This window comes from Sminthopsis crassicaudata, chromosome 3 (assembly GCF_048593235.1).
Source record: "Sminthopsis crassicaudata isolate SCR6 chromosome 3, ASM4859323v1, whole genome shotgun sequence".
Taxonomy (NCBI): Eukaryota; Metazoa; Chordata; class Mammalia; order Dasyuromorphia; family Dasyuridae; genus Sminthopsis; species Sminthopsis crassicaudata.
Window position 1 is genome coordinate 336,354,147 of NC_133619.1, and position 24,437 is coordinate 336,378,583.

The 24,437-nt window shown below is 37.5% G+C and overlaps 2 protein-coding genes across 2 annotated transcripts in view; one reads left to right on the forward strand and one right to left on the reverse strand.

The window, feature by feature from the left end:
• The window catches only part of UBXN7 (UBX domain protein 7), a 44,629-nt gene extending 26,722 nt beyond the window's left edge, over window positions 1–17,907 (reverse strand). Inside the window, exon 1 of the mRNA XM_074301524.1 lies at window positions 17,718–17,907. Coding sequence (XP_074157625.1) covers window positions 17,718–17,790 — 73 coding nt within the window. The 5' untranslated portion in view covers window positions 17,791–17,907. The remainder of the gene's footprint in view (window positions 1–17,717) is intronic.
• Window positions 1–24,437, forward strand: part of LOC141561646 (uncharacterized) — a 612,565-nt gene that overhangs the window by 105,715 nt on the left and 482,413 nt on the right. The gene's annotated exons all lie outside the window — the stretch shown is intronic.

The following is a 24,437-nucleotide window of genomic DNA, read 5'->3' on the forward strand; positions in this document are numbered from 1 at the left end:
GTCCACATCACCATTACTATTCAATATTGTATTAGAAATACTAGTCTCGGCAATAAAGTCGAGAAAGAAATTAAAGGAATAAGAGTAGGTAATGAGGAAATCAAACTGTCACTCTTTGCAGATGATATGATGGTATACTTAAGAGTATTCCAGAGATTCTAATAAAAAGTTATTAGAAATAATTCACAACTTTAGCAAAGTTGCTGGATACAAAATAAATCCACATAAATCCTCAGCATTTTTATACATCACCAACAAAATGCAACAGCAAGACATACAAAGAGAAATTGCATTCCAAACAAATGTCGAGAGTATAAAATATTTGGGAATCCATCTACCAAAGAAAAGTCAGGAATTATATGAGCAAAATTACAAAACACTTGCCACAAAAATAAAGTCAGATTTAAATAATTGGAAAGTCATTCAGTGCTCTTGGATAGGCCGAGCGAATATAATAAAGATGACAATACTCCCCAAACTAATCTTATTTATTTAGTGCTATACCAATCAGACTCCCAAGAAACTATTTTAGTGACCTAGAAAAAATAACAACAAAGTTCATATGGAAGAATAAAAGGTAGAGAATTTCAAGGGAATTAATGAAAAAAAAAAAAAAAAAAAAAAGTCAGAAGAAGGTGGTCTAGGTGTACCTGATCTAAAGCTATATTATATACCAGCAGTCACCAAAACCATTTGGTATTGGCTAAGAAATAGACCGGTTGATCAGTGGAACAAATTAGGTACAAAGGACAAAAAAGGGTATAACTATAGCAATCTAGTGTTTGACAAACCCAAAGATACCAACATTTGGGATAAAAATTCATTATTTGAAAAAAACTGTTGGGAAAACTGGAAATTAGTATGGCAGAAATTAGATATGGATCCACACTTAACACCATATACCAAGATAAGATCAAAATGGGTCCATGATTTAGGCATAAAGAATGAGATCATAAATAGATTACAGGAACAGAGGATAGTCTACCTCTCAGACCTGTGGAGGAAGGAATTATGACTAGAGGAGAACTAGAGATCATTATTGATCACAAAGTAGAAGATTTTGATTACATCAAACTAAAAAGTTTCTGTACAAACAATACTAATGCAAACAAGATTAGAAGGGAAGTAACAAATTGGGAAAATATTTTTACAGTTAAAGGTTTCATTTCCAAAATATATAGAGAATTGATCCTAATTTATAAGAAATCAAACCATTCTCCAATTGATAAATGGTCAAAGGATATGAACAGATAATTCTCAATTAATGAAATTGAAACTATATCCATTCATATGAAAGAGTGTTCCAAATCACTACTGATCAGAGAAATGCAAATTAAGACAACTCTGAGATATCACTACACACCTGTCAGATTGGCTAAGATGACAGGAACAAATAATGATGAATGTTGGAGGGGATGTGGGAAAACTGGGACACTAATACATTGTTGGTGGAGTTGTGAAAGAGTTGTGAAAGAATCCGGCCATTCTGGAGAACGATTTGCAACTATGCCCAAAAAGTTATCAAATTGTGCATACCCTTTGATCCAGCAGTGCTACTACTGGGCTTATATCTCAAAGAAATACTAAAGAGGGGAAAGGGACCTGCGTGTGCCAAAATATTTGTAGCAGCTCTTTACATAGTGGCTAGAAACTGGAAGATGAATGGATGTCCATCAATTGGAGAATGGTTGGGTAAATTATGGTATATGAAGGTTTTGGAATATTATTGCTCTGTAAAAAATGACCAGAACCAGAAGATCACTATATACTTCAACAACAATCCTGTATGAAGATATATTCTGATGGAAGTGGATATCTTCAACATAAAGAAGATCCAATTAACTTCCAGTTGATCAATGATGAACAGAAACAACTACACCCAGAGAAGGAACACTGGGAAGTGAATGTAAATTGTTAGCACTACTGTCTATCTACCCAGGTTACTTATACCTTCGGAATCCAATTCTTAACGGGCAGCAAGAAAATTGGATTTACACACATATATTGTGTATCTAGGTTATACTGTAACACATGTAATATGTATGGGATTGCCTATCATCTAGGGGAGGGAGTAGAGGGAGGGAGGTGAAAATTTGGAAAAATGAATACAAGGGATAATGGTATTTTAAAAAATTACTCATGCATTTGTACTGTCAAAATTTTTTTTACAATTATAAAATTAATTTTTAAAAAAAGCACTTTTTATCTTTCCACTCTTCTTACATTTGATTCTCCTACATGAAAGATCCAGCTACATTGACCTACTTGCTATTTACATGAAGTGCTCCATTTTTATGTCTATTCATTAGCTGCTTTTCTATAACCAAAATGCTTGATCCATCCTTACCTCTGATTCTTGTTTTTTTTTTTTTTTTTTCCCAAAACAACTGAAAATCCCACCTTCTGTATGAGGCATTTCCCAATCTCACCTTCTGCTCACCCAAATGCTAGTAGTGTCTTTGCTTGGAAATTACCTTCCATTAATTGTCTATCTTTTATGCATATCATGGTTTACATGTCACCCTCAATAGAAAGTGAGCTCCTTGGGGGATGGGGGGTCAGGGAGAAGGGGAAGGAAGAGGAAGAAATAAGAGTAATGGAGCAATGGAATAGGTTAGGTTCACAAGAAACAAGTCAACGACTATAGTAATTTGATGTTTGATAAACCCAAAGACTCCATCTTCTAGGATAAGAACTCACTATTTGACAAAAACTGAGTGGGGAAACTGGAAAATAAGATGGCAGAAACTAGGCATTCCCCAACATCTAACACCCTATACACCGAGATGAAGTCAAAATGGGTGATATAAGCAAATTAGGAGGACAAGGAAGGGATAGTTTTACTTTCAGATCTGTAGATATGGAAGGAATTTATGGCCAAAGAAGAATTAAAGAACATTAAGATATGCAATATGGATAATTTTGATCACATTAAATTGAAAAGGTTTTATTCAAACAAAACCAATGCAGCCAAGATTACAAGGGAAGCAGGAAGTTGGGAAAAATTGGTTTACATTCAGTATTTCTGATAAAGGCCTTATTTCTTTTTTAAATTATAGCCTTTTTTTTCCAAAATCTATACATGGATAATTTTTGACATTCACATCCCTATAAAACCCTGTATTCTAACTTTCCCTCCCTTCCCCCCCACCCTCTACCCTAGTTGGCAACTGACCCAATATGTTAAACATGTGCAATTCCTCTATACATATTTCCACAAATATCAGATAAAAACCTGATGAAAAAGGAAAAAGATAAAGAACACAAATTGCAAGAAAATAACAAAAAGAGCAAAAATAATGTTATGGTTCACATTCAGTTTCCACTGTCCTCTCTTTGAGAGCAGATGGGTTTCTTCATGACAATGTTCACCTCACTGTTGACAAGAGCCAAGTTCATCAGAATTGATCATTGCATAATCTTGCCGCTGTGTATAATGATCTCCGGATTCTGCTCATTTCACTTAGCATCAGTTCATATAAGTCTTTTTAGGCCTCTCTGAAAGCATCCTGCTAGTCATTTCTTATAGAACAATAATATTCCAAAACATTCACATGCCATAATTTATTCAGCTGTTCTCCAACTGATGGGCATCCACTCAGTTTCCAGTCTCTTACCACTACTAAAAGGGCTACCACAAACATTGTTTTCACATGTGGGACCCTTTCCGTCCTTTATGACCTCTTTAGGATACAAGCACAGTAGAGAGATACTTCTGGATTGAAGGGTATGCACAGTTTGATGCATATTTTTAAACTGCTCTGCAGAATGGTTGAATCAGTTCACAACTCCCTCAACAATGTATTAGCGTCCCAGTTTTCCCACGTTGCGCCTCCAACATTCATCATTTTCTTTTCTGTCAATTTACCTCAGAGATGTCTTAATTTGCATTTCTCTGATCAATAATTTAGAGCACCTTTTCATATGACTAGAAATGGTTTTAATTTCATCTGAAATTTTCCTGACTATGAATTCAAGCCATTCTCCAATTGATAAGTGGTTAAAGGATAGGAAGACAATTTTCAGATGATGAAATTGAAACTATTTCTATTCATACAAAAGAATGTTCCAAATCACTATTGATCAGATAAATAATGCAGTCAAGACAACTTTGAGATACCACTACACACCTGTCAGATTGGCTAAGATGACAGGAAAAAATAATGATGAATGTTGGAGGGGATGTGGGAAAACTGGGACACTGATACATTTTTGGTGGTGTTGTGAACGAAACCAACCATTCTGGAGAGCAATCTGGAATTATGCCCAAAAAGTTATCAATCTGCATACGCTTTGATCCAGCAGTGCTACTACTGGGCTTATAGCCCAAAGAGATACTAAAGAAGGGAAAGGGACCTGTATGTGCCAAAATGTTTGTGGCAGCCCTTTTGTGGTGACTAGAAACTGGAAAATGAATTGATGTCCATCAATTGGAGAATGGTTGGGTAAATTGTGGGATATGAATGTTATGGAATATTATTGTTCTGTAAGAAATGACCAGCAGGATGAATACAGAGAGGCTTGGAGAGACTTACATGAACTGATGCTGAGTGAAAGGAGCAGAACCAGGAGATCACTATACACCTCAACAACGATACTATATGAAGACATATTCTGATGGAAGTGGATATCTTCAACATAAAGAAGATCCAATTCAGTTACAGTTGATCAATGATGGACAGAATCAGCTACACCCAGAGAAGGAACACTGGGAAATGAATGTGAATTGTTTGCATTTTTGTTTTTCTTCTCAGGTTACTTATACCTTCTGAATCCAATTCTTCTGTGCAACAAAAGAACTGTAGGGTTCTGCACACATATATTGTATCTAGGATATACTATAACATATTTAACATGTATAAGAGTGACTGCCATCTAGAGGAGAGGGTGGAGGGAGGGAACGAAAAAGTCATAACAAAAGTGAGTGCAAGGGATAATGTAAAAAATTACCCATGCATATGTATTGTCAATAAAAAGTTATTAAAAAGAAAAAAATTAAATTAAAAAAAGAAATGAGGCCTTTATAAAAACCCTTGAATGTAAATCCCCCCCCCCAGTTTATTGCTTCCCTTCTAATTTTGTCTACACAAAAGTCAAAATTATCCATTTGCATTCAACAGTGCTCTTCTTTGGCCATAAATTCCCTCCTTCTCCACAGATCTGAGAGGTAAATTATCCTTTGTTTTTCTAATTTGCTTATAATATCAGTCTTTAAGTGTCAAACATGAACCCATTTAGATCTTATCTTGGCATAGGGTATTAGGTGTGGATCTTAAAAAAAAAAAAAAAAAAGAGAGAATTGACTCAAATTAGTAAGAATACAAGCCATTCTCCAATTGATAAATGTTCAAAGGATAAGAACAGACAATTTTCAGATGAAAAGATTAAAATAATTTTTAGTCACATGAAAAATGCTCTAAATCACTATTGATTAGAGAAATACAATTAAGACAACTTTGAGGTACCATCTCACGCCTCTCAGATTGGCTAAAATGACAGGGAAAATGACAAATGGAGACAATGTGGGAAAACAAACATTAGTGCACTGCTGGTGAAATTGTGAACTGATCCAACCATTCTGGAGAGCAATTTGCTCAAAGGCTATCCAAGTGTGCATACCCTTTGATCTACTGGGCCTATATCCCAAAGAGATCATACAAAAAGGAAAAGGACTTACATGTGCGAAAATGCTTGCGGTAGCCCTTTTTGTATTGGCAAGGAATTGGAACTAAATGGATGCCCCTCGGCTGGGGAAAGGCTGAATAATTATGGTATATGAATGTAATGGAATATTATTGGTCTATAAGAAATAACAAGCCAACTGGTTTCAAAAAAGCCTGGAGAACCAAGAGAACATTGTACACAGCAACAAGAAGATTGTATGAGGATCAATTTTGATGGACTTGACTCTCTTCAACAAGGAAGTAATTCGAGGCAATTCCCATAGACTTTTGATGGAAAGAGCCATCCATATCCAGAGAGAACTATGGAGACTGAACATAGATCAAAGCATAGTATTTTCACTTTGTTGTTTGTTTTTTTTCCCCCCACTTTTTGATCTGATTTTTCTTGTGCAGCATGACAAATAAGGAAATATGGTTTAGAAGAATTGCACATGTTAAGTTTAACCTATATTGGATTGCTTGCTTTCTATGGGAGGGGATGGGAAAAAAATTTGGAACACAAGGTTTTGCAAAGGTGAACTTTGAAAACTACCTTTGCATATTTTTGAAAAAAAATTTAAAAACTATTTTAAAAAGAATAGCTATTACTCCAAAGAAATGTGAAAAAGTTTTCTGGAGCATACTTCAATGCTAGAGATATTGTAGCAATGTTGGTTGGTATGGAGTAAGTAAAAAGTTTAAAGGCTCAAAGACAATTATATTTGAAAATGAAAAAAAGTAAAATGTCAAGAATTGACAAACTATCACTACAGGATTTTTAGAAAACAAGCAAAGAACTTTGCTTTATATTTGTTTATAATTGGAAGAACAGAAAGAAAACCAGTTAATACTGCTAATCACTGTTATGAGTTAAAAAAAAAATGCTTCTCATGGACAAGGCAATGCAAAGACTGGAGTACTAAAGAATGAGAAATGTCCAACTTTTACTACTGAAATTCACTTTTTCATTCAAGGCTATTTCAAAACCACCAAGGTAAGTTATCAAGATGACCCTGTTAAGATCTGTGTACTTTCATCAAATTGTAAAACATCTTATCTACTAATTTTTTTTTTACCAGGCCTGTAAGTCTTATACCATTTGGGGGAGGGATACACACACACAATGAAAAATATCTAGATTACATCTATATGATAGAACTGTTCCAGCACTACAAACATTCCCAAATAAAGATGTAATATTGTAACACAATCTTGTATCATGCTACACATTAAGAAATTTATTCAAACCTATCTGAATCAAACTTCATGGAAAAAAAACCTGACTTCTAAGCCTAAATTTGGAAAAATAGATAGTTCACTATACTTAATATCAAAAAAAGTATGGTTGGATGGTGAATAGAAGAATATAAAATTCTTATGAACTCAATGCCAAATTGTAAAAACAATACAAAACAAAACAAGTAAAAGCAGCAAAAGAACACATTACAAATTAAAAGGATTATTCTTTAATGTAAAACGCTGCAATATTCATTGTAAAAAAAAAATTAAATAAAAAAATCAAGAAATTTTTACTTTGTCCCAATAAATTCACGTACTACTATACTCTATAATGCCCTATCTTTCCCCATCTTTGATGCTAAGTTCCTATCTATATTTTAAGAAGTGAAATTGTACATAGACAAAACTTTTCCTTATGCTTTTCCAAGTTAATATCTACTATTTTACTCTTGTATTTCATACAGTACCTTATTCATGTAATTATCATATATATTGTGTATTGTAGTTACAATTATTGTCACAGATTTCTGTGCTTTAACTTAGTCCCTTAATATAAGATCCTTGAGCTCCTTGCACCCTGACTCTTCTGAATAAATATTTGTTGAATTGAGTGTTTTAATTCAACGTGATATACAAATATTCCAAATATAAGTATCTCTTGGAATTCATAAATTTTCAGTACAGTTCAAACTGATAATCCTGTTTTATGTATTCTTCCAAAACATGTAGCTTTAGGATATTTCTAATACTAACTTAGTATTATTTTTTCTTTAAATTCTGAACTAAAGATATTGGTGCTGTCACAGACGAGGCACTTAGGAACTCCTACCTAATCCAACAGCTTCTAGGTATCAAAGAAATTCTAAAGGCTTTTTTCTAGTTGCTTAACTTATCAAAATGAGGTGTCCTCTGTCACTTACTAGCAAGATTCAGAACTAGCTTCCCTAGACATTTATCTATTACTTTCTCCCAGAGAATTAAAGTTATCTAGATAATTTTTTTGAAGTTCATGCTTCATTAAAATATCCCAGAAAGCAGAAATAGTATGACATTGGGATAAAAACTGCTATCATTACAACTGCCATTGCTAGTAGTAGCTAGCTCTGCTGTACCTTCAAGCTGCAGTATTTTAGTACATGTATGTACCATAATTTGTTTAGTCATTCCCCTATTGACAGACACCCCTCAGAGTTTAATTTCTTGCTACTGCAAAAAGCATTATAAATGTTTTTAAGCATCCTTAAAGTTTATTTTGCATTACACTAATCTCTCCTGTAACATATTGTCTGTATTCAATTGTATGTATTCTTCTCTATATGCCCAACTGGAATGCCTCACTCTCCATCCCACTTCCTCTTTGTTGTAAAGGCTTCTTTTTGTGTACCATCCAACTGTGTGAAATAATTTCTCCAGAACCTTCCTCTCCCTGTGTCTCTTCACCATTCCTCTTCTCCCTTTCCATTCTTCTTTTAAGATCATCACAACATAACTGAAGCACTGTTAAGCCTTGTAGAATTATTTCCTCTATGCAGCCAGATATTAAGGTTCAGAGAGGATACTCATCTATTCTCATTGGTTTTGAATGTAAACAATGTAAACAGTTTACTTTCATTTAGTATCTTAGGGCTTACTCATATTGATTTTTAAATGTTTCTCTTGAAGTCTATCTGTGTCATATTTCAAAGTTTCTATGTAGTTCTGACCTTTTCATCAGGAAAACTTTATTTCTTTTTTAAAAATTTCATTATTCCTTTATTTCATTAAAAATACATTTTATCCTGTACAATTATTCTCAGATTTTGTTTGGGTAAGTTATTTCTGATAGTAAACCTATATCCTTTTGTACTCAAATTGTATTCAACATTGTACTCAAAACTCTCAGCTCTTTTATATAACTGATTAACTCTCTGTGGATCCTCAGCATTTTTAATTCTTTCCTATTGCTTGCAGCATTTTTCCTTTGATCAAGATAGACACTCTAGATTTGGCTATAACTGCCAGTTTTAATTTGGGTAGTTTTTTCAAGAGCCGACAGGTAGATTCTTTCTGATTCCACTTTGCCCTCTGGTTTTAAGAGGTTCAGGAAGTTTTCATAAGCTGTCTAGGCTTTTTTTTTTTTGGGGGGGGTCATGCTTTTAGGAAGTTTAATGAGTCTCTTTCTTCTTAGTCTCTATTCCAAGTTAGTCATTTTTGCTAAAAGATGTTTTACATTTTGTTCTGAGGTGTTGGGATTGTGTTTTTTTCCCCCCAGTTTCATGAAGTCATTAATAAGGGAATTATTTAAAAAAATACAAATATAAATATATTTTACAAATAAAAATATAAATAAATACAAGGTTATTGAGGGGAGGCAAAAACTACAGGGATAATAAAAAGGTTCATCTAAAAAGTAGCACATGAACTGAGCTTTAAAGAAAATGGTATTTCAGAAAGGCCTGGAGAGACTTACATGAACTGATGTTGAGTGAAATGAGCAGGACCAGAAGATTATATATTTCAACAACAATACTATATGATGATCATTTCTGATGGATGTGGCCCTCTTCAACAATGAGATGAACCAAATCAGTTCCAATAGAGCATGAACTGATTTCATGAACTGAACCAGGTACATCCAGCGAAAGAACTCTGGGAGACGATTATTTCCAATCCTTCTATTTTTTGTCTGCCTGCATTTTTGATTTCCTTCACAGGCTAATTGTACACTACTTCAAAGTCCGATTCTTTTTGTACAGCAAAATAACTGTTTGGACATATGTCCATATATTGTATTTAACTTATACTTTAACATATTTAACATGTTTTGGTCAACCTGCCATCTGGGGGAAGGGGTGGGGGGGAAGGAGGGGAAAAGTTGGAAAAAAAGGTTTTGCAATTGTCAATGTTGAAAAATTACCTATGCATGTATCTTGTAAATAAAAAGCTATAATAATAAAAAAAAGAAAAAAAATTATTTAGGAGACAAGGATGAGGAGAGTACATTCCAATCATGGGAAAGGTACAGGCAGAGAATGATATGTCAGAAATTGCAAAAATAGCTAGTTTGGCTAAACTACAGAGTACTTAAAGAGGAATAAGATGCACTGAAGCCAGAAATGTAAACTGGTGCCAAATTCTGATAAGCTTTAATTATCTCAGGAATTGTATTTGATCACAGACAGTTGTTCTTGACTAGGAGAGAAATTTTAGGTGTCTGGAGTGGGGAAAAACGAATGGAGAAAATTACATATTTATTTCAATAAAATTGGTTTCCTGTGCAATTATCTTATGGACTTAAAAAAATTATTTTGAGAAGGCTTCAAAAGTCTTGTCAAAGGAATCCATGACATAAAAAAAATTAAGGAATTTTGTCTTAAAAGAATAGGGCGACTGGAGTTTATTAAATAAGGAAATGATATAGTCAGATCTGTACATTAAGAACATCACGGTGGTTACTGAATTTAAGTGGGAAGAAACAAAGTTCCTAGGTAATTCTTCCTCAAGTAATTCACAATTTCAATACAAGTACTTATTTTTTTAAATAATAACTTATATTTATAAATTTTTGTTTTTTATTTGGAAAACTCTTTACATAACTTCACTTTATCTTTAATTTGGGGGAATAGTTTCCTAAAAAGTAGATCCTGTTCAACAAGTTTCTAGCACTTTACTGCTTCTAGCATAAAACAAACTCCTCTGAATGGCACATATAGCTCTTCACAATGTGATTCCAAAAGATTTTTTCAAATTGATCACGTGTAATGAAATCACACTGGACTCCTTACAATGTTCCCCATATAGTATATTCCTTCTGTCTCTATTTCTGTGTGACCATCCTCTATTCCTGAAATGTTGCCTTCTCCTCAACTCTTCCTTCTAAAAGCACAATTCAAATACCACCTACTACAGAGATTTTTTTTGATACACTACTCCCTATCCACCAATTGTTAGTGCTGTCTCCTTTATAAAATTACCTTGTATTTACAATACAATTACAATACAAATACCTTGTATTTACTCTGAATATTTTTATGTTATTATAAATGAAGATGATAAAAATAAATATTTTTGGTATATAATTCCTTCTAATAAAATATAAACTTTGTAAGTTTTGTTCTCTTTGTATGTCCAAAGTATACAGTACCCAATTATTACAAACTGAATTAAATGACTTGATGAGGGTTATACTATACTAGTGGCCATTGCAAAATTCTTGATTCCAGATTCAATATTCTCTCCACTATTACATACTGTCTCACAGGTGCCTACTATGTGTCCAATACTATGCCAGAAGTTGGGAACATAAACAAACAACAATAACAAAAACAAAAACAAAAACCCTGCCCCCAAGGAGGTAACATTGTACTGGAAAGCTCCTACATAAAATTCAATAAATGGAAGATTTGGTATACAATCTCTGAAAAGTTGCCAACTCTTAGCATAAAGAAGAAAGTGTTAGAATAGTATCTAGGAAGATGACAGATCAGCAAGCATTTTCTCTATACAACCACATATCCAAATGAATATAATTAACTTGTGTGTATAGGCACACATTACTCCCATTCCATATTGGAATTGAAGAAAATCAAGATACTAAATAAATAAGTAGGGACTGGTTAAAACATGAGGAGAAAATAGCAGGGATTTAAGGCATTTTATGAAGCTTTAAATTAAATTATTGAGGGAATGTCTTTAATTAAAGTCAGAAGCAACGTCTCATATTATGGAAACCATTACAATTTATTATGTATCATTCTTTTCTCTTCCTACTTTTACTTTTTCAATTGTTGCTTAGGTTTGCTAAATTTTCTCTCTCTCTTTAAAAATTATAATAGATGGCTCTCTGAGAGATTACGGGGGAGAAAAGATGAACTGAAAAATGACATTAAAAATGACCTAGGGGCAGCTAGGTGGTGAAGTGGATAGAACACCAGCCCTGAAATCAGGAGGACCTGAGTTCAAATTTGATCTCAGGCAATTAACACTTCCTGGCTGTGTGACCCTCAGCAAGTTACTTAACCCCAACTGTCTCAGGGTGAAAAAAGTGATCTAAATACAAAATATATCAACAAAAATTTATTTTTAAAAAATGGTGGCCTGAAGTTCTGAGGTCACATCAAGGGGATCCAGACCAATACTAATTTATCTTGGGAGTTAAAATTATTTCTAATATATTGTAGTAATCTAAATGAAGACTACATATATGTGGAATGGGATCAAAATAAGACTTATGCAAAGATTCCAAGATATTTCATCAATAACAAAACAATACAAAAATAGAAAACTGCAAATAAGGAGAAGAAAAATTTTCATTTATTCCAAATAGTCATATCAACTGGAAAGAAATCCTTCCATCTATGCAGTTAGTTTCTTTTATTTGGAATGGAGTCTAATCTCACTAATGTGGAAGAATGATGGAAGAAAATGCCAGACCAATAATACGCCACATCTCTGCTTTTTTTCTAAAATGAAAACAATTACTATTTCATTGTTGAATTAACTTTTACTATAAAATTCCACAAGGGACACATGTGATACAACTGATAAAATCACAACAGACAGCTCCTCTTTAGACATTACCTCAGAAAGAGAAAAACAATACCTACTTTTTACAAAAAAAAGAACAGAATTGCAGATTTGGAGCTAGAAAGGACTTTGGAGGTCATCTAGTCCAAATACTTCATTTTTAACTGAAAAACCAATGTATCTTAACAGATTTTAATACAAACTAAGGCATTCTGAGTAATCTAAACTTTTTGGATGGAAAACTTACAAAATATATTACATGCTTTCTTGTAAACACTCACACCAGTGAGTGCTAATCAATAGGATTGTATAGCAGAAGTTGCACTTCTGCAAGATAATTTATTGAATCAAAGGTGAGAAGCAGACGTTTTATAGTTATTTTTTGCCCTCAACCACTTTGTCAATCACTTTGACATCTTTATTATTACAAACATTCTCTTATTTTTAAGTTTCAAAGAATATCTCAATTCACTCCAGTACTCATTTTTAACTTAATGAAGAAATATTATCATCTTGATTGGCTATAACAAAATAGGATAAGAGCTACACTGAATTTTTGTACTTACAATTCAATGAAAAAGTACAGATGTGATTTGTCACAACTGTTCAGTATTTGAGGGTGCTAAATATTTAGGTTCAGGCAATTGCTTTTACTCAAAAGCTTTCATTTGATGTGCTGATTAATAGGACTTTTCTCAAAATGGCTCTAAAAATAATTTTTGGTTATTGTTTTCTCAGTTCTATAAAAATTTAATCCCTTTATAAACTATTAATAATTCACAGCCAATTCCAAAATGCCCTTCTCTGGCCATAAATTATTTGCTCAAGCCAAACAGACCTAATTCTAATAGCAGAATTCTATTCTAATTTCTAATAACACAATTAGAAAGATAAATCTGAAAAAGATTACTCAGTACCTCCCCCAAAATAATAGTTTTATTGATGGTTTTCACTGAGATCCATAAGAATTGGAAGAGATATTTAAAAGTCATCTAGCCCAACCTCTAAATCTGTACTAAGAAATCAAGATAAGCCTCTGGGTGATGACCACCAGTGACTAGAAATTCTTATCTTCATAAAGAAACCCAATCTACTTTTGGATGACACTTATAGTTAAGAAGTTTTATATTGTGAATTTCTGAAATATGCCCATTATACATCAGTCATATATGCTAATCCTAGTTTTTCCTGGAGACAAGCAGAATTAACAAAGTTAATTTCCTTTCCCATAACACTTATTTAACAGATTCAGAAATACACAGGTGCATACTGTCACCAATAGTGCAGATTATTAACCCAGCCACACCCACGTCTGTCCAATTCTTGGAATACAAGGGATTTACCCAACATGCTGGGGATTTACTGATAAATAGTAGACATCAATGGAACATCTGGGCTATGCAATACTACTCCTCACTCACTATTTAACTGGTTTATTTTTTCTTTGCCCTCATCACAGCTCTCTAATTATATCCTTTACCTTGCTTCTCCTATGAAATTCTTTAATATTACCAGTCTTTTATGCCCATCATGTCTCTTTCTTCATTGAACTTTGAGAGACCTGTAAATTTAATTCTTCAGAGATTAAGGCAATCTGTAAATTCAATTACAAGTCCTTTGTCATAAAGGATAACTCCTTACAGAGGAATCAAGAGAAGGTACTTTTGGAAATGACGGTGATCATTAATAAAAATTTGAAAACAAAAGAAGTATGAACGTTGGTTTCATGGAGAAGCTTGAAACGCCTTCCTTAAGTTTCCAAATTAAATCCAGTCCTTTTCCATATAGACTGTCTGCCCAATATGTGTACATGTACACGTGTGTGTACACACACACACGAAAGCTCAATTGGCTGTTCCAACTTCAGAGTCTAAACAGGATTTTTTTTCCTGTTGGTTTTTACTAACAGCTGATATAATAATTTTATTAGAGGTAAAGTTTTCTTCACAATTCTATGAGGTCCATTTATAAAAGAGGAAACTTACACTTTATCAAGTCTTTTCTTTATAGACTACAAATCTTCTCAATTCCTTCATATGTTTTTAATATTCCTCACAACTGTGTTCATCTTCCTCTAAACACAATCCATCTCAACACCTCTCACACAAGTTGATACTCATAATTCAATATAACACTCTAAACATACTCCAGCACAAAGTACAGAGGGACTGTTATTTTACATATATATATTTAATATGTTTCTAATCAATTTTTTGGCAGCCATGTCACATTGACTCATATTAAGTTTGCAATCATCTAAAATCTCCAGATCTTTTTCATATGAAATGCTTCACATTCCCTATTTTATACTTGTTCAGCTAATTTCTTTTATCTTAAGCATATAACTTCAAGAAAATTTTTACAAATCACAAAAGACTACGCATTGTCACTAGGTCATTTTCTTGACAATAAATGACCTAAGGACCAATTTTAAGGGGTAAGGAAAAGGTAACTATAATGCGGGCAGTCCAGATATGTAAGCCTACTTAAGTGACAATATGGTTTCTAAAGTTAAATGTTTTCTTCTTTTGAATATAATCATTACAAATTAAGAAGCCTTTAAAAAGAAATACTAGCTATTCTGTTTTTTTCAGCAGCAAGAAAAGAAAGACTAAGGGTTAGATACAAAAATTAATATTTTAAGTTTTGAAGGGGAATTTATTTTGTTTTTTAAACTACTTACTACTCAATATCTAATGGAAATTATTGCCTTATTACAATAAATGCATATACAATAAATGTATATTTTTATTTTTTAAAAATCACACCTCTGATACATACAGGATCAAACTAAATTGAACTGGTTAAATACAACTATTTATGTCAACTTCTTGGTAACAGTCTAAATTAAAGAAGGATCTAACAATCACAGTTGGGAAATAATAACTAAATATCACAATTTAACAACATTAAATTAGTATAGTATTTCTGACTTTTCAAAGTCCTTTCACATCACAATAGTTTTTTATATTTATTAGATTAAGAGACAACAGACGTCAATCCTCCAGCCTTTTAGGAAATTGCTATGTGTTGTAACTTATCTATAACTAAAACGGTGCTAGAAAAGATGTTGAGAAAGAACACTTTGAACTCCCCAGGAAATAAAAACACCTAAAATTATCTAGATAACATCTACAATTGACAACTATTCTAAGTTCTAAAAAACACTTCTAAAACAAAACTAAACAAAACCTAGAAGAGAATATTAAGTTTTTACAGATGAGGAAATTAAAGTCAAATGACTTACCTAAGGCCACTATTAAGTTACAGGGCCTGATGTCCTACAAAGTCTTAACTATCACTCTTTCTACTATAGTACATAATCTCAATAAATAAATGACTAATAGATCAAATCATTCCTGGACCTCATAACAACTAGCATTTATATATAGTTCTGTAAATTCTTCAAAGAGTTTTACACTTTATCCTCACAATAACTCTAAGAGGTAGGTGCTATTATCCCCATTTTGTAGATGAGGAAACAGAGGTTGCCCACCATCACAACTCTAGCATCTAGCTTAGAGGCCTGATTTAAATTCAAATCTTCCAGATTCCAAGTCCTTCCATTTTTTAACCCATTGTTTTACTTAGCTGAGTAACATTAATTCTGACCTGACCCACACAACAGTCTGCAAACCCTTAAGATACATTATCTCCAATTTTAGTCTCAAAATATTTTTCCAAATAAAGATAAAGACAATTTCCAATATTCATTTTTGTATGTCTTTTGTGTTCTAAATTTTTCTCCTTCCTCCCTTACTTCCCCAAGACAACAAGCAATTCTGATATAGGTTAAGTATGTACAATCCTTCAAAATACTTAAAAAAAAAAAAAAAAATATCTGAAAATGCATTTCACTTTTCTCAAATATTTATTACAGTATAGTTGTACATAACTTCTCATTCTTAGTCTTATTTCATTTACAAATTCTACAAAACTGAAGTAATAGCACAAAACACAATCTGAATCACTTTTCTATAACCAAACCGTAATGTGGAAAAAAAAAAATTTTAAGCACTCAAAAATTTACTATAAACACCTGTTTGATAATTTCCAAATTTCAAAACAATGGGCATTTTTTCTTAGCAGTAAAATCCTGTTTGACATTTAAAGCTTCAACATAGGTGTCCTTAAGAAACACATTTTCGATATTGCAAACATCTTTTTAGCCGGTTCACGGATAATATATACACTTAAGTCTGACCTTCTTCCAAAATGAGAAAAAAAAAAAATCACTAAAACTGTTAAATTGCACTTAGGCACATGGAGTCACTCTTCCCTCAAATCACTTTACAGAGAACTTCCTCGTTGGCTCCGCCCCCTCTAATAACTCATGCAAAAAAAAAAAAAAAAAAAAAAAAGTTCTGCACCATTTAGAAAAGCACAGGACAGGGACCGTAGGCAGGATGGCAAATGGCTCTTATCCCCCGGGGAAAGAGGACTCGAATGTGTCCTTTTCAGAGGTGCAACCCCACAGCAGAACCCAGGATAAGGGGCTGCGGATACTGTCACTGCAAAAGGTTCCCTTTCTGCAGACGCTCCAGCGGCCATGCCTTCCCAGAACAGCACAAGGCCGCATCACCATCATCCCTATCCTTACATCGCTATGTTGGGGGGGGGTTCATGGCACCCCAACATTGCTCAGGGTCCCACGAGGAAAGGTTGTTAGCTGCTGCCCTTCTACTTCCAAGTCCGGGAGAGCTACCTGACTCTCCGGTCGTCGCTCCCCCCCCCCCCCGCCCCCTTAACGCCGCTGCCCCTCCCCCACTACCTTCTCGGCGGAGGCCTGCGCCAGCCGGGGTCGGGAATGTGGGCGCAGGGGCCCAGGCCCCCACCAGTCTGAGGGGCCGCTCTGGGGAGCCGCCGGGGGAGGACGGCCGCCGCCGCCCTCCCGGTGTGGCGCGGCCGTGGCGAGGCATGGGGTGGGGGTAGACCCCTCTGCGAGGCCAGAAGAGTCTGAGGGCGGCGGCCGGCAGGGTGCAGGGCCCGATCCCTCCCTCCACCCCCGGGGCCCCGGCTCGCCCAGTGCGGCCAGGCCCCATCCGCCGGCTCCCCGGGGCGAGAGGCAAATCCCCGCGTCCTCGTCCCGCGGCGGGGAAGGACGGGGGGAGGAGGGCGCGAGGCTGGGGAGGGGCTGCGCCCGCGCCCTCACCCCGGGACCCCGTCACTGCTGCCGCCGCCTCGGAGGGAGGGCGGGAGCCGAGAGGGAAGCTCGGAGTGGGAGCGGGAGGACAGAGGGGGGAAGCCTGGGTCTTCTCGGCTGCCCGCTCCCGAGCCCGCTCTCCGCTTGCCCGTGCCCGCGTCTCTTACCCGTGATGGCGGTGAACTGTTGGATTAACCCTTTCAGCGCCGAGGAGGCCGCAGAGCCCCCGTGCGCCGCCATCTTACCGCCGCCGCCGCCGCCGCCGCCGCCGCCGCCGCCGCCGCCGCCGCCGCCGAACAACAACACAGACACACAAGTCCTCCCTCCCCGCCGCACGCTCCGCGCAAGCGCGCTACCCGCCCCGCCTCCCGCTCCTTCTGCAGGGGCCCCGCCCCTTCCCGCCCCACCATGTGCTCTGCGCAGGCGTCTCACTCAGCCCTTCCCACTCCCTCTCCCCCTTCCCGCCTCAGTAAGCAATTCTGCCAGCCCCCTTAGCGACCGGACCCGCCCTCTCTGGGCGGACTGCTTTCGGTAACCTCGCCGCGGGTTCTTTCCGTTTCAAATTCAAAAACCTTTATTGGTTGCCTCCGGCACGGACACTCAACTGCGGAGGTGGACTTTTCTCTTTTTTTCTTTTTCTTTTTCTTTTTTTTTTTTTTAAGCGCGGGGTGATTTGCATCTGTGCCTACCCGGCGTGCTCCACGGAATATCCTAACGGGAGTCTGGCGCCTCCCGGCACAGGAGCCCGGGCCGATCCCGGCAGGACGGGCTAAGGAAAAATTGGCGCCCCTCCCATTTCCCCTTTGGATGCTGCCTCTGCCGCGCACTTGGAGCCCTGATCTCCCTTCCTAGCAACCCCTGTGCAGGGCCCCATGCTACCTCCTCCTTCCCCCAACCGGTGTAGTCTCCATTCCTTTTGAGCCTTTTTCTTCTCGAGGAGTCGGACTGATGTTAATAGGGGAAAAACAAAACAAAACGTGCCTTCCATTCTTTCTTCATTCTTTGCTGCATGCCTATCGGCGTCCTTTATTTCTAATTTCATTTCTCCATCCATCCACTCTTAATAAACTGACTCAGATTCCTCATCTGTCATTTGTTGGGGGACAGGAGAGCAGCGGGGAAGGGAGACCTAAGAAGGGAAGGTGACTTCTAGGTCCTTCCCGCCCAGACGTTCCGTACTAAAGTGGCTCGAGGGGTGGGAGAGGGTGGGGAGGGTGGAGAAGAGGAAATCTAAATGCATCTTAGGAGGGTCCCAGAAATAGGGGCGCCCCGGCAACCCATCCAAGCCAAATGTTAGCCGGTGTCAGAAGTGCCCTGGAGGTGTGGAGAAGGAAAGAGAGATCCAGAACCCGGGAGAGCCAGGAGGAGCTCTGGATTCCGATAGGAAAATCCCAAAATAAACAAAAGCCGGGGAATCTGGTTAGAGCAGGCCGCCGCCCTCCCCCCACCTGAGAAAGCGCCGCTGTGAATCCGAGCGTTGTGCCAGCGCTCTGGGGATACCTCGGGAGCCTTGGGTTTAGGGCTCATGGATTTGGGCTGGGCCCCAGAGGGCCTGCCGCAACCAGCCTTTTGTGGGCTTCCTTTGTTCTCTGTACAGTGTTGCTTCTGACTTAGGCTGACACTTGATGTGGTCAGGGCCAGGAGCCTTTGTTTGGGACCTTGGATGAGCATCTCAGGCCCATTACTTGTATTCTGAGCCATGATCGTTTCAGATTCGGTGTCAAGAACAGCCAGACTGATTGGCTGGCCTGGGGCTGCTCCTCCGTGAATTAAGTGATTAGGAAGTGCAAAGTTCGGAGTTAAGCACTGGGTGGGCACATGGAAAAGCAAAACTTCTTGTTCTCAAGATGCTCCCATTCTAAACGATGAAACGGTGCATCTGGAAGATTTCGGCTTCGAGGCAGACGGAAGGATGGTGCTTCGAGTGCAGCTGCAAAGCAGATGGTAATGTTTCCTTTTTAATGTAACTTCCACTGATAGAATCACATCTGAAGTTGGACTCTAGCACTTTAGTAACAAGAATGTTGCTTTCTGGGCCTTTAGTGGCTGCAGAGCCTTCAGTAGTAGTTGCCAGGCTACATCCTCTCAGAGATTGGTTTCTTCCCAGAATGAGGGCTGTGAGATCGGGCTAGCAGCATTGCTGTTCCCAAAGTTCTCGGCTCACTCTTCCGGCTGAGGGGAGAAGACTGCTGTCAAGGTGGCTGTCATAGTTTTAAGTTAAATGCCTGACACGAGCTGCTGATCTTTTCTTCTCTCTTCTCCTTCTCCTTCATCATCTTCTTTCCCCCAGTCTTTCTCTCTCCTCTCTTTCATTGTTGGGTTAGTTGGCTCCTTCCGGGAGTTTCTTCCCTGGATGAGTGGGGAGGCTAGGCTGGAAGCAGGACCAGTGGTCTCAGTTGCTCAGCAGTTGTTGAGGCAGTATTGGGAAAAAAAAAAAAAAAAAAAAAAAAAAGGGGGAGTCTCTCCACAATGATTTCTCAATGATGACTGTATAGGGACTGAGCCCGAGGCAGGCCTGGTGGCTTGGGTAGCACAACTATTCTTGAGGCTCTTAGATATCCATTGGAGACTGAGGGGAGATGATGGTCTATGTGAGAGTGGTGTTTCAACTTATCTAGCAACATATTCTCTTCTCTTTCTCCCTTAAGAGATGAGCTTTAGTAATGTGTCTAGCAACATATTCTCTTCTCTTTCTCCCTTAAGAGATGAGCTTTAGTAATGTGTCTAGCAACATATTCTCTTCTCTTTCTCCCTTAAGAGATGAGCTTTAGTAATGTGTATGCCTCCTCCCACACCCATCCCATTCATCTGGTTGACTAGTACTCTTGAGAAGAAAAATTCTTGTCATTTCTCCTGTGAGGAAGGCAAACCAGAGTTCTACAGAGCTTACCTGGATTCTTTAAGTAATGTTTTGTATCCCACCCCTTTGTTCTCAGCCTCTCATCCCCCCATACCAGAATTTGATAATAGCTGCTTTGGGGAAGAATCACATGAACTAAATGAATTCACTCACAAAGTCGGGAGAGTTCCTGATCTTTTGCCTTTCTGTTTCCCTTCATCAGACACCAGAGAATTGAATGTGGTCTTTGTAGGTCCAAGAGATAGTAGCAGCTTCAATAAATATTGAGTTTCAAAAGTTCCTATAGGTGCATGTGGCAGAAACAGAGTTTATCCACACAGCTCTGAGAGAGAGGTTTGTGTTGAGTGTTCCTAAATTCCCAACTACTGTGAAAAGGAGTATAATTTCCTAAGAAGAATACAAATACAAATAACCTAGCTATGAAGGGAGATATCCTGGGAAACATCTGGAGATTGCCTCAAGTAACTCCAGGTTCAAGAATTTGGGAACCTGGCCCAGAGAGAGAAGAGTTTCTAAAGCAATATACCTCTTGGAATGAGAATAGGGTTACCCCCTGAACCAGTAAGGGACTAACGCTATATTATATAAGATAGCAGAAGATTTGTGCTTTCCTGTTGAATGTTTCAAAAAGTGCACATCTAATGGGAAGGAATTGCTAGAACAGAAGCTACAAAGTATGTTGTCTTCTGGAAGCTGGAAGAGAAATCCATTCTAAAGGTTCACATTACGAGTTTGGGGATACCTATATAGGAACTCATGTATTAGCTAAGGATCCAAAGGTTTCTTGACAAAATTTCCCTGACTTCCCTAAAACAGTTTTCTCCATTCATGAAATGTTTGGACCCAGATTCCCTAATGCAACTAGTCTGGAGGATAGACCCAACTCAGCCACATGTAGTCACCATCTCTCAGACTTGGAGAGTGCTAGAGGGTGGATGCATCCACCCTAATGACTGACTGATGAAGTGAGTTCTGAATGGGGATGAGAAGGGGTTACTTGTCCAGAGAATCTAAATTCCCCTGTATCCTTGGTGTATATACATCTGTGTTTAGGGCAAAGTAAACTTCTCCTCTGTTAAATGTTCAGCCCCGTGCAGTGACTTATTTCATCACAACATTAGATCTAAACTGGCTTTAGAACTTTGCCAACAACAACTGGCAAACCCCAGTTCAATTTGCCTCTGAAAGATGTTTACAGATCTCTGCAAATGCCTTATCTGTTTATGAATCCTTTTTGTCTTTTGCATTTCTGTATGCCAAGACAAATAGTCCCCTACTCAACAAGCATTTGTTACTTTTGAATATTTGTGTAAATGCTGTATACCCTGTTTGTCATATTTCTGGAAATCATTCACAGATTGTTTCAGTCCTAGATGGCCCAGTCTGCACAGTTAAGTGGCATAGAGAAGAGAGTACTGGACCTGGAGTCAGGAAGACTCATGTTCAAATCTGACCTCCTATCTATGTGACCCTGGGCAAATCACTTCACCCTGTCTGCCTCAGTTTCCTCATCTGTTAAATGAACTCTGGAGAAAGAAATGGCAAACCATTCCAGTATCTTTTCCAAGAAAACTCATATAGGGTCATGAAGAGACAGATACAACTGAAAGAACTGAATAACAACAAGCACAGTCATACCAAATTCACGTCTGAAATCCTCCTTGAGCCCAAGTCCCACGCTTTTCAATGCTTCCTTGTTAATCTGACAGCAACATCCAACCTGAAATCCTACCTCCAAGGTCACTGTGACTTGACTGTAGGTCAGGTGGAAATACCATTGCTTGCAGCTATAAAGGACAAATTAAACAGACCAAACTAAAAGCCCAAGTCCATTTTTCAGGGCTACAAGACTTAAAAGGGGTGGAAGAAGGGGAATGTTTTCCCTTATTCAGTTCAGTTCACAGTGTCTATGCTGTGGATGACAAGACAGGATCTTTACCCTTCCTGGACATAGCTGGAAAGACAATGACAGTCCCAGTCTCCTGGTTTTAAAAATTCCACCTGTTCCAGCTACACAGACAATGGAAAGCAGGCCCTCCTACCCACAGGACAGGGAAATGCAGATTGTCTTCAGGGCCTCAGTGTTTCCCATGTGGGTTCCTCCATTTTGATGATCTGGACATTCACAAAGCAAAGCCCTATTTTAGAGTTAAGTACCAGAGTTTCAAACTCTGAAATTCCTTTATCTGATCATAATCTGTTGTCATTCCACCTGTGCTTTGTAGCTCCAAACCCTGTTCTTTGGCCTTAACCAGGACTTCTCAGTACCTCAGGTAGGCCATCACCTTTGCACTGCCAACTATTTTTTTCCCATCTCATCTCCTTGTTTGTTGAGACTCTTGCATAAGTTTATGTTACATAATTTTAACTGGTACCTCACTGCAATAAGGTGATCGTTTTACAGCTCCCTAATCAATCTACTATTCCACTCACCACAATAAATTTTCCAAATTTGTTCATCTCTCCTCAAGCTTCTTACATATCCCCCACCCTCTTAGTTTGCTTCATGTTTTACTGAAAAAATTGAAACTACTCACAAAGAGCCCTACTTCTCTCCAATCCCTTATTTCATATTACCCAAATTTTGTCTGCCACAATTTCCTTCTTTATTCCTGTGAGGTAATCTTCTCTTTGTCAAAGCATACTCCTCAACAAGCACAAGGAACCCCATTCCATCCTATCTTCTCCAACAGATGGCTCCTTCTGCATTCCCACTCTTTTATTTATATTCAACCTTTTTGTTTACTAACTTCTTCCCTATAGTATAAAACATGCCCATTTCTCCCAAAACCCTCACTTGATTCATCTATCCAAATCCATCCCTACTAACTATTGTCCTATATTTCTCCTCCCCTTTGTGGCTAAACTTCTTGAGAAAGCCATCCACAATTGGTGCCTTCACTTGCTTTCTTCTCCCTTCTTAACTCTGAAGTCTATTTTCAAAAGTTAACAGTGGATTCTTAATTGACAAATCCAATGGTCTTTTCTCAATCCTCATCCTTTACTTCTCTGCAGCTTTTAACAGTGTCAAACACCCTCTTCTCCTCAATACTGTCGTCTTTCTAGGTTCCATGACATTACTTTGCTAGTTCTCCTATACGTCGGATCCCTCCTTCTCCAGCACCTTTGTGGAATCTTCATCCACATATGCTAACCATGGGGATCCCACAAGGCTTTGTCCTGGACCTTATTCTTTTCTCTCTTTATACTATTTCACTTGGTGAGCTCATCAGCTCCCATTATTTCAATTATTATTTCTATGCAGATCTACTTGACCATTCCTATCTAACCTCCAGTCTCACATTTTCAATGGTCCATTAGACATTTTGAACCAGATGTCTCATTTACATCTTAAACTCAATATGTCCCAAACTGAATTTATTATCTGTATCCTAAAACCCTTCCCACTTTCTAAATTTCCTACTACTGTGATTTCCTTGATGACTTCTCTCTCTTACCCAACCTTAATCAATTATTAAGTCCTGTCATTTCTACCTTGTGCTTTCTATCATAGTGAATGCTTTTTTTTTCTCTAACACTGCAATTACCATAATGCATGCCTTTTACCTCTTAAGCCTCTTTGCATTGTAAGACTACTGCAACAGTCTCCTGGTTGGTCTCTCAGACTCATCTGTCCCTACTCCAATTCATTCTCCACTCAGCTTAATAGTCCTCCTATAATAATAATTACATCAGATACTATAGGTCTTATTCTTCACTCACAGTCTGCCACCTTCACTAAGGGGAGACATGTTTTATTTTCAGTGTTTTGAAATCAGCAATAGTCACTGTAAAACAAAAATTTTGATGTATTTTAATGCTTTTTTCTTTATATGAATGTGATCATTATATATATATTGTTCTCTTAGTTCTTATTGCATTCTCTATTAGGCAAATAAAACTTTCTTTTTCTCTGAATTCCTCAAATCCATTATTTCCTGTTGTATAATCATTTCAGCTTCCCCATTTAGGATTTTCTTGGCAGGGAAACTGGAGTAATTTGCCATTTCCTTCTCATTCTCATTTA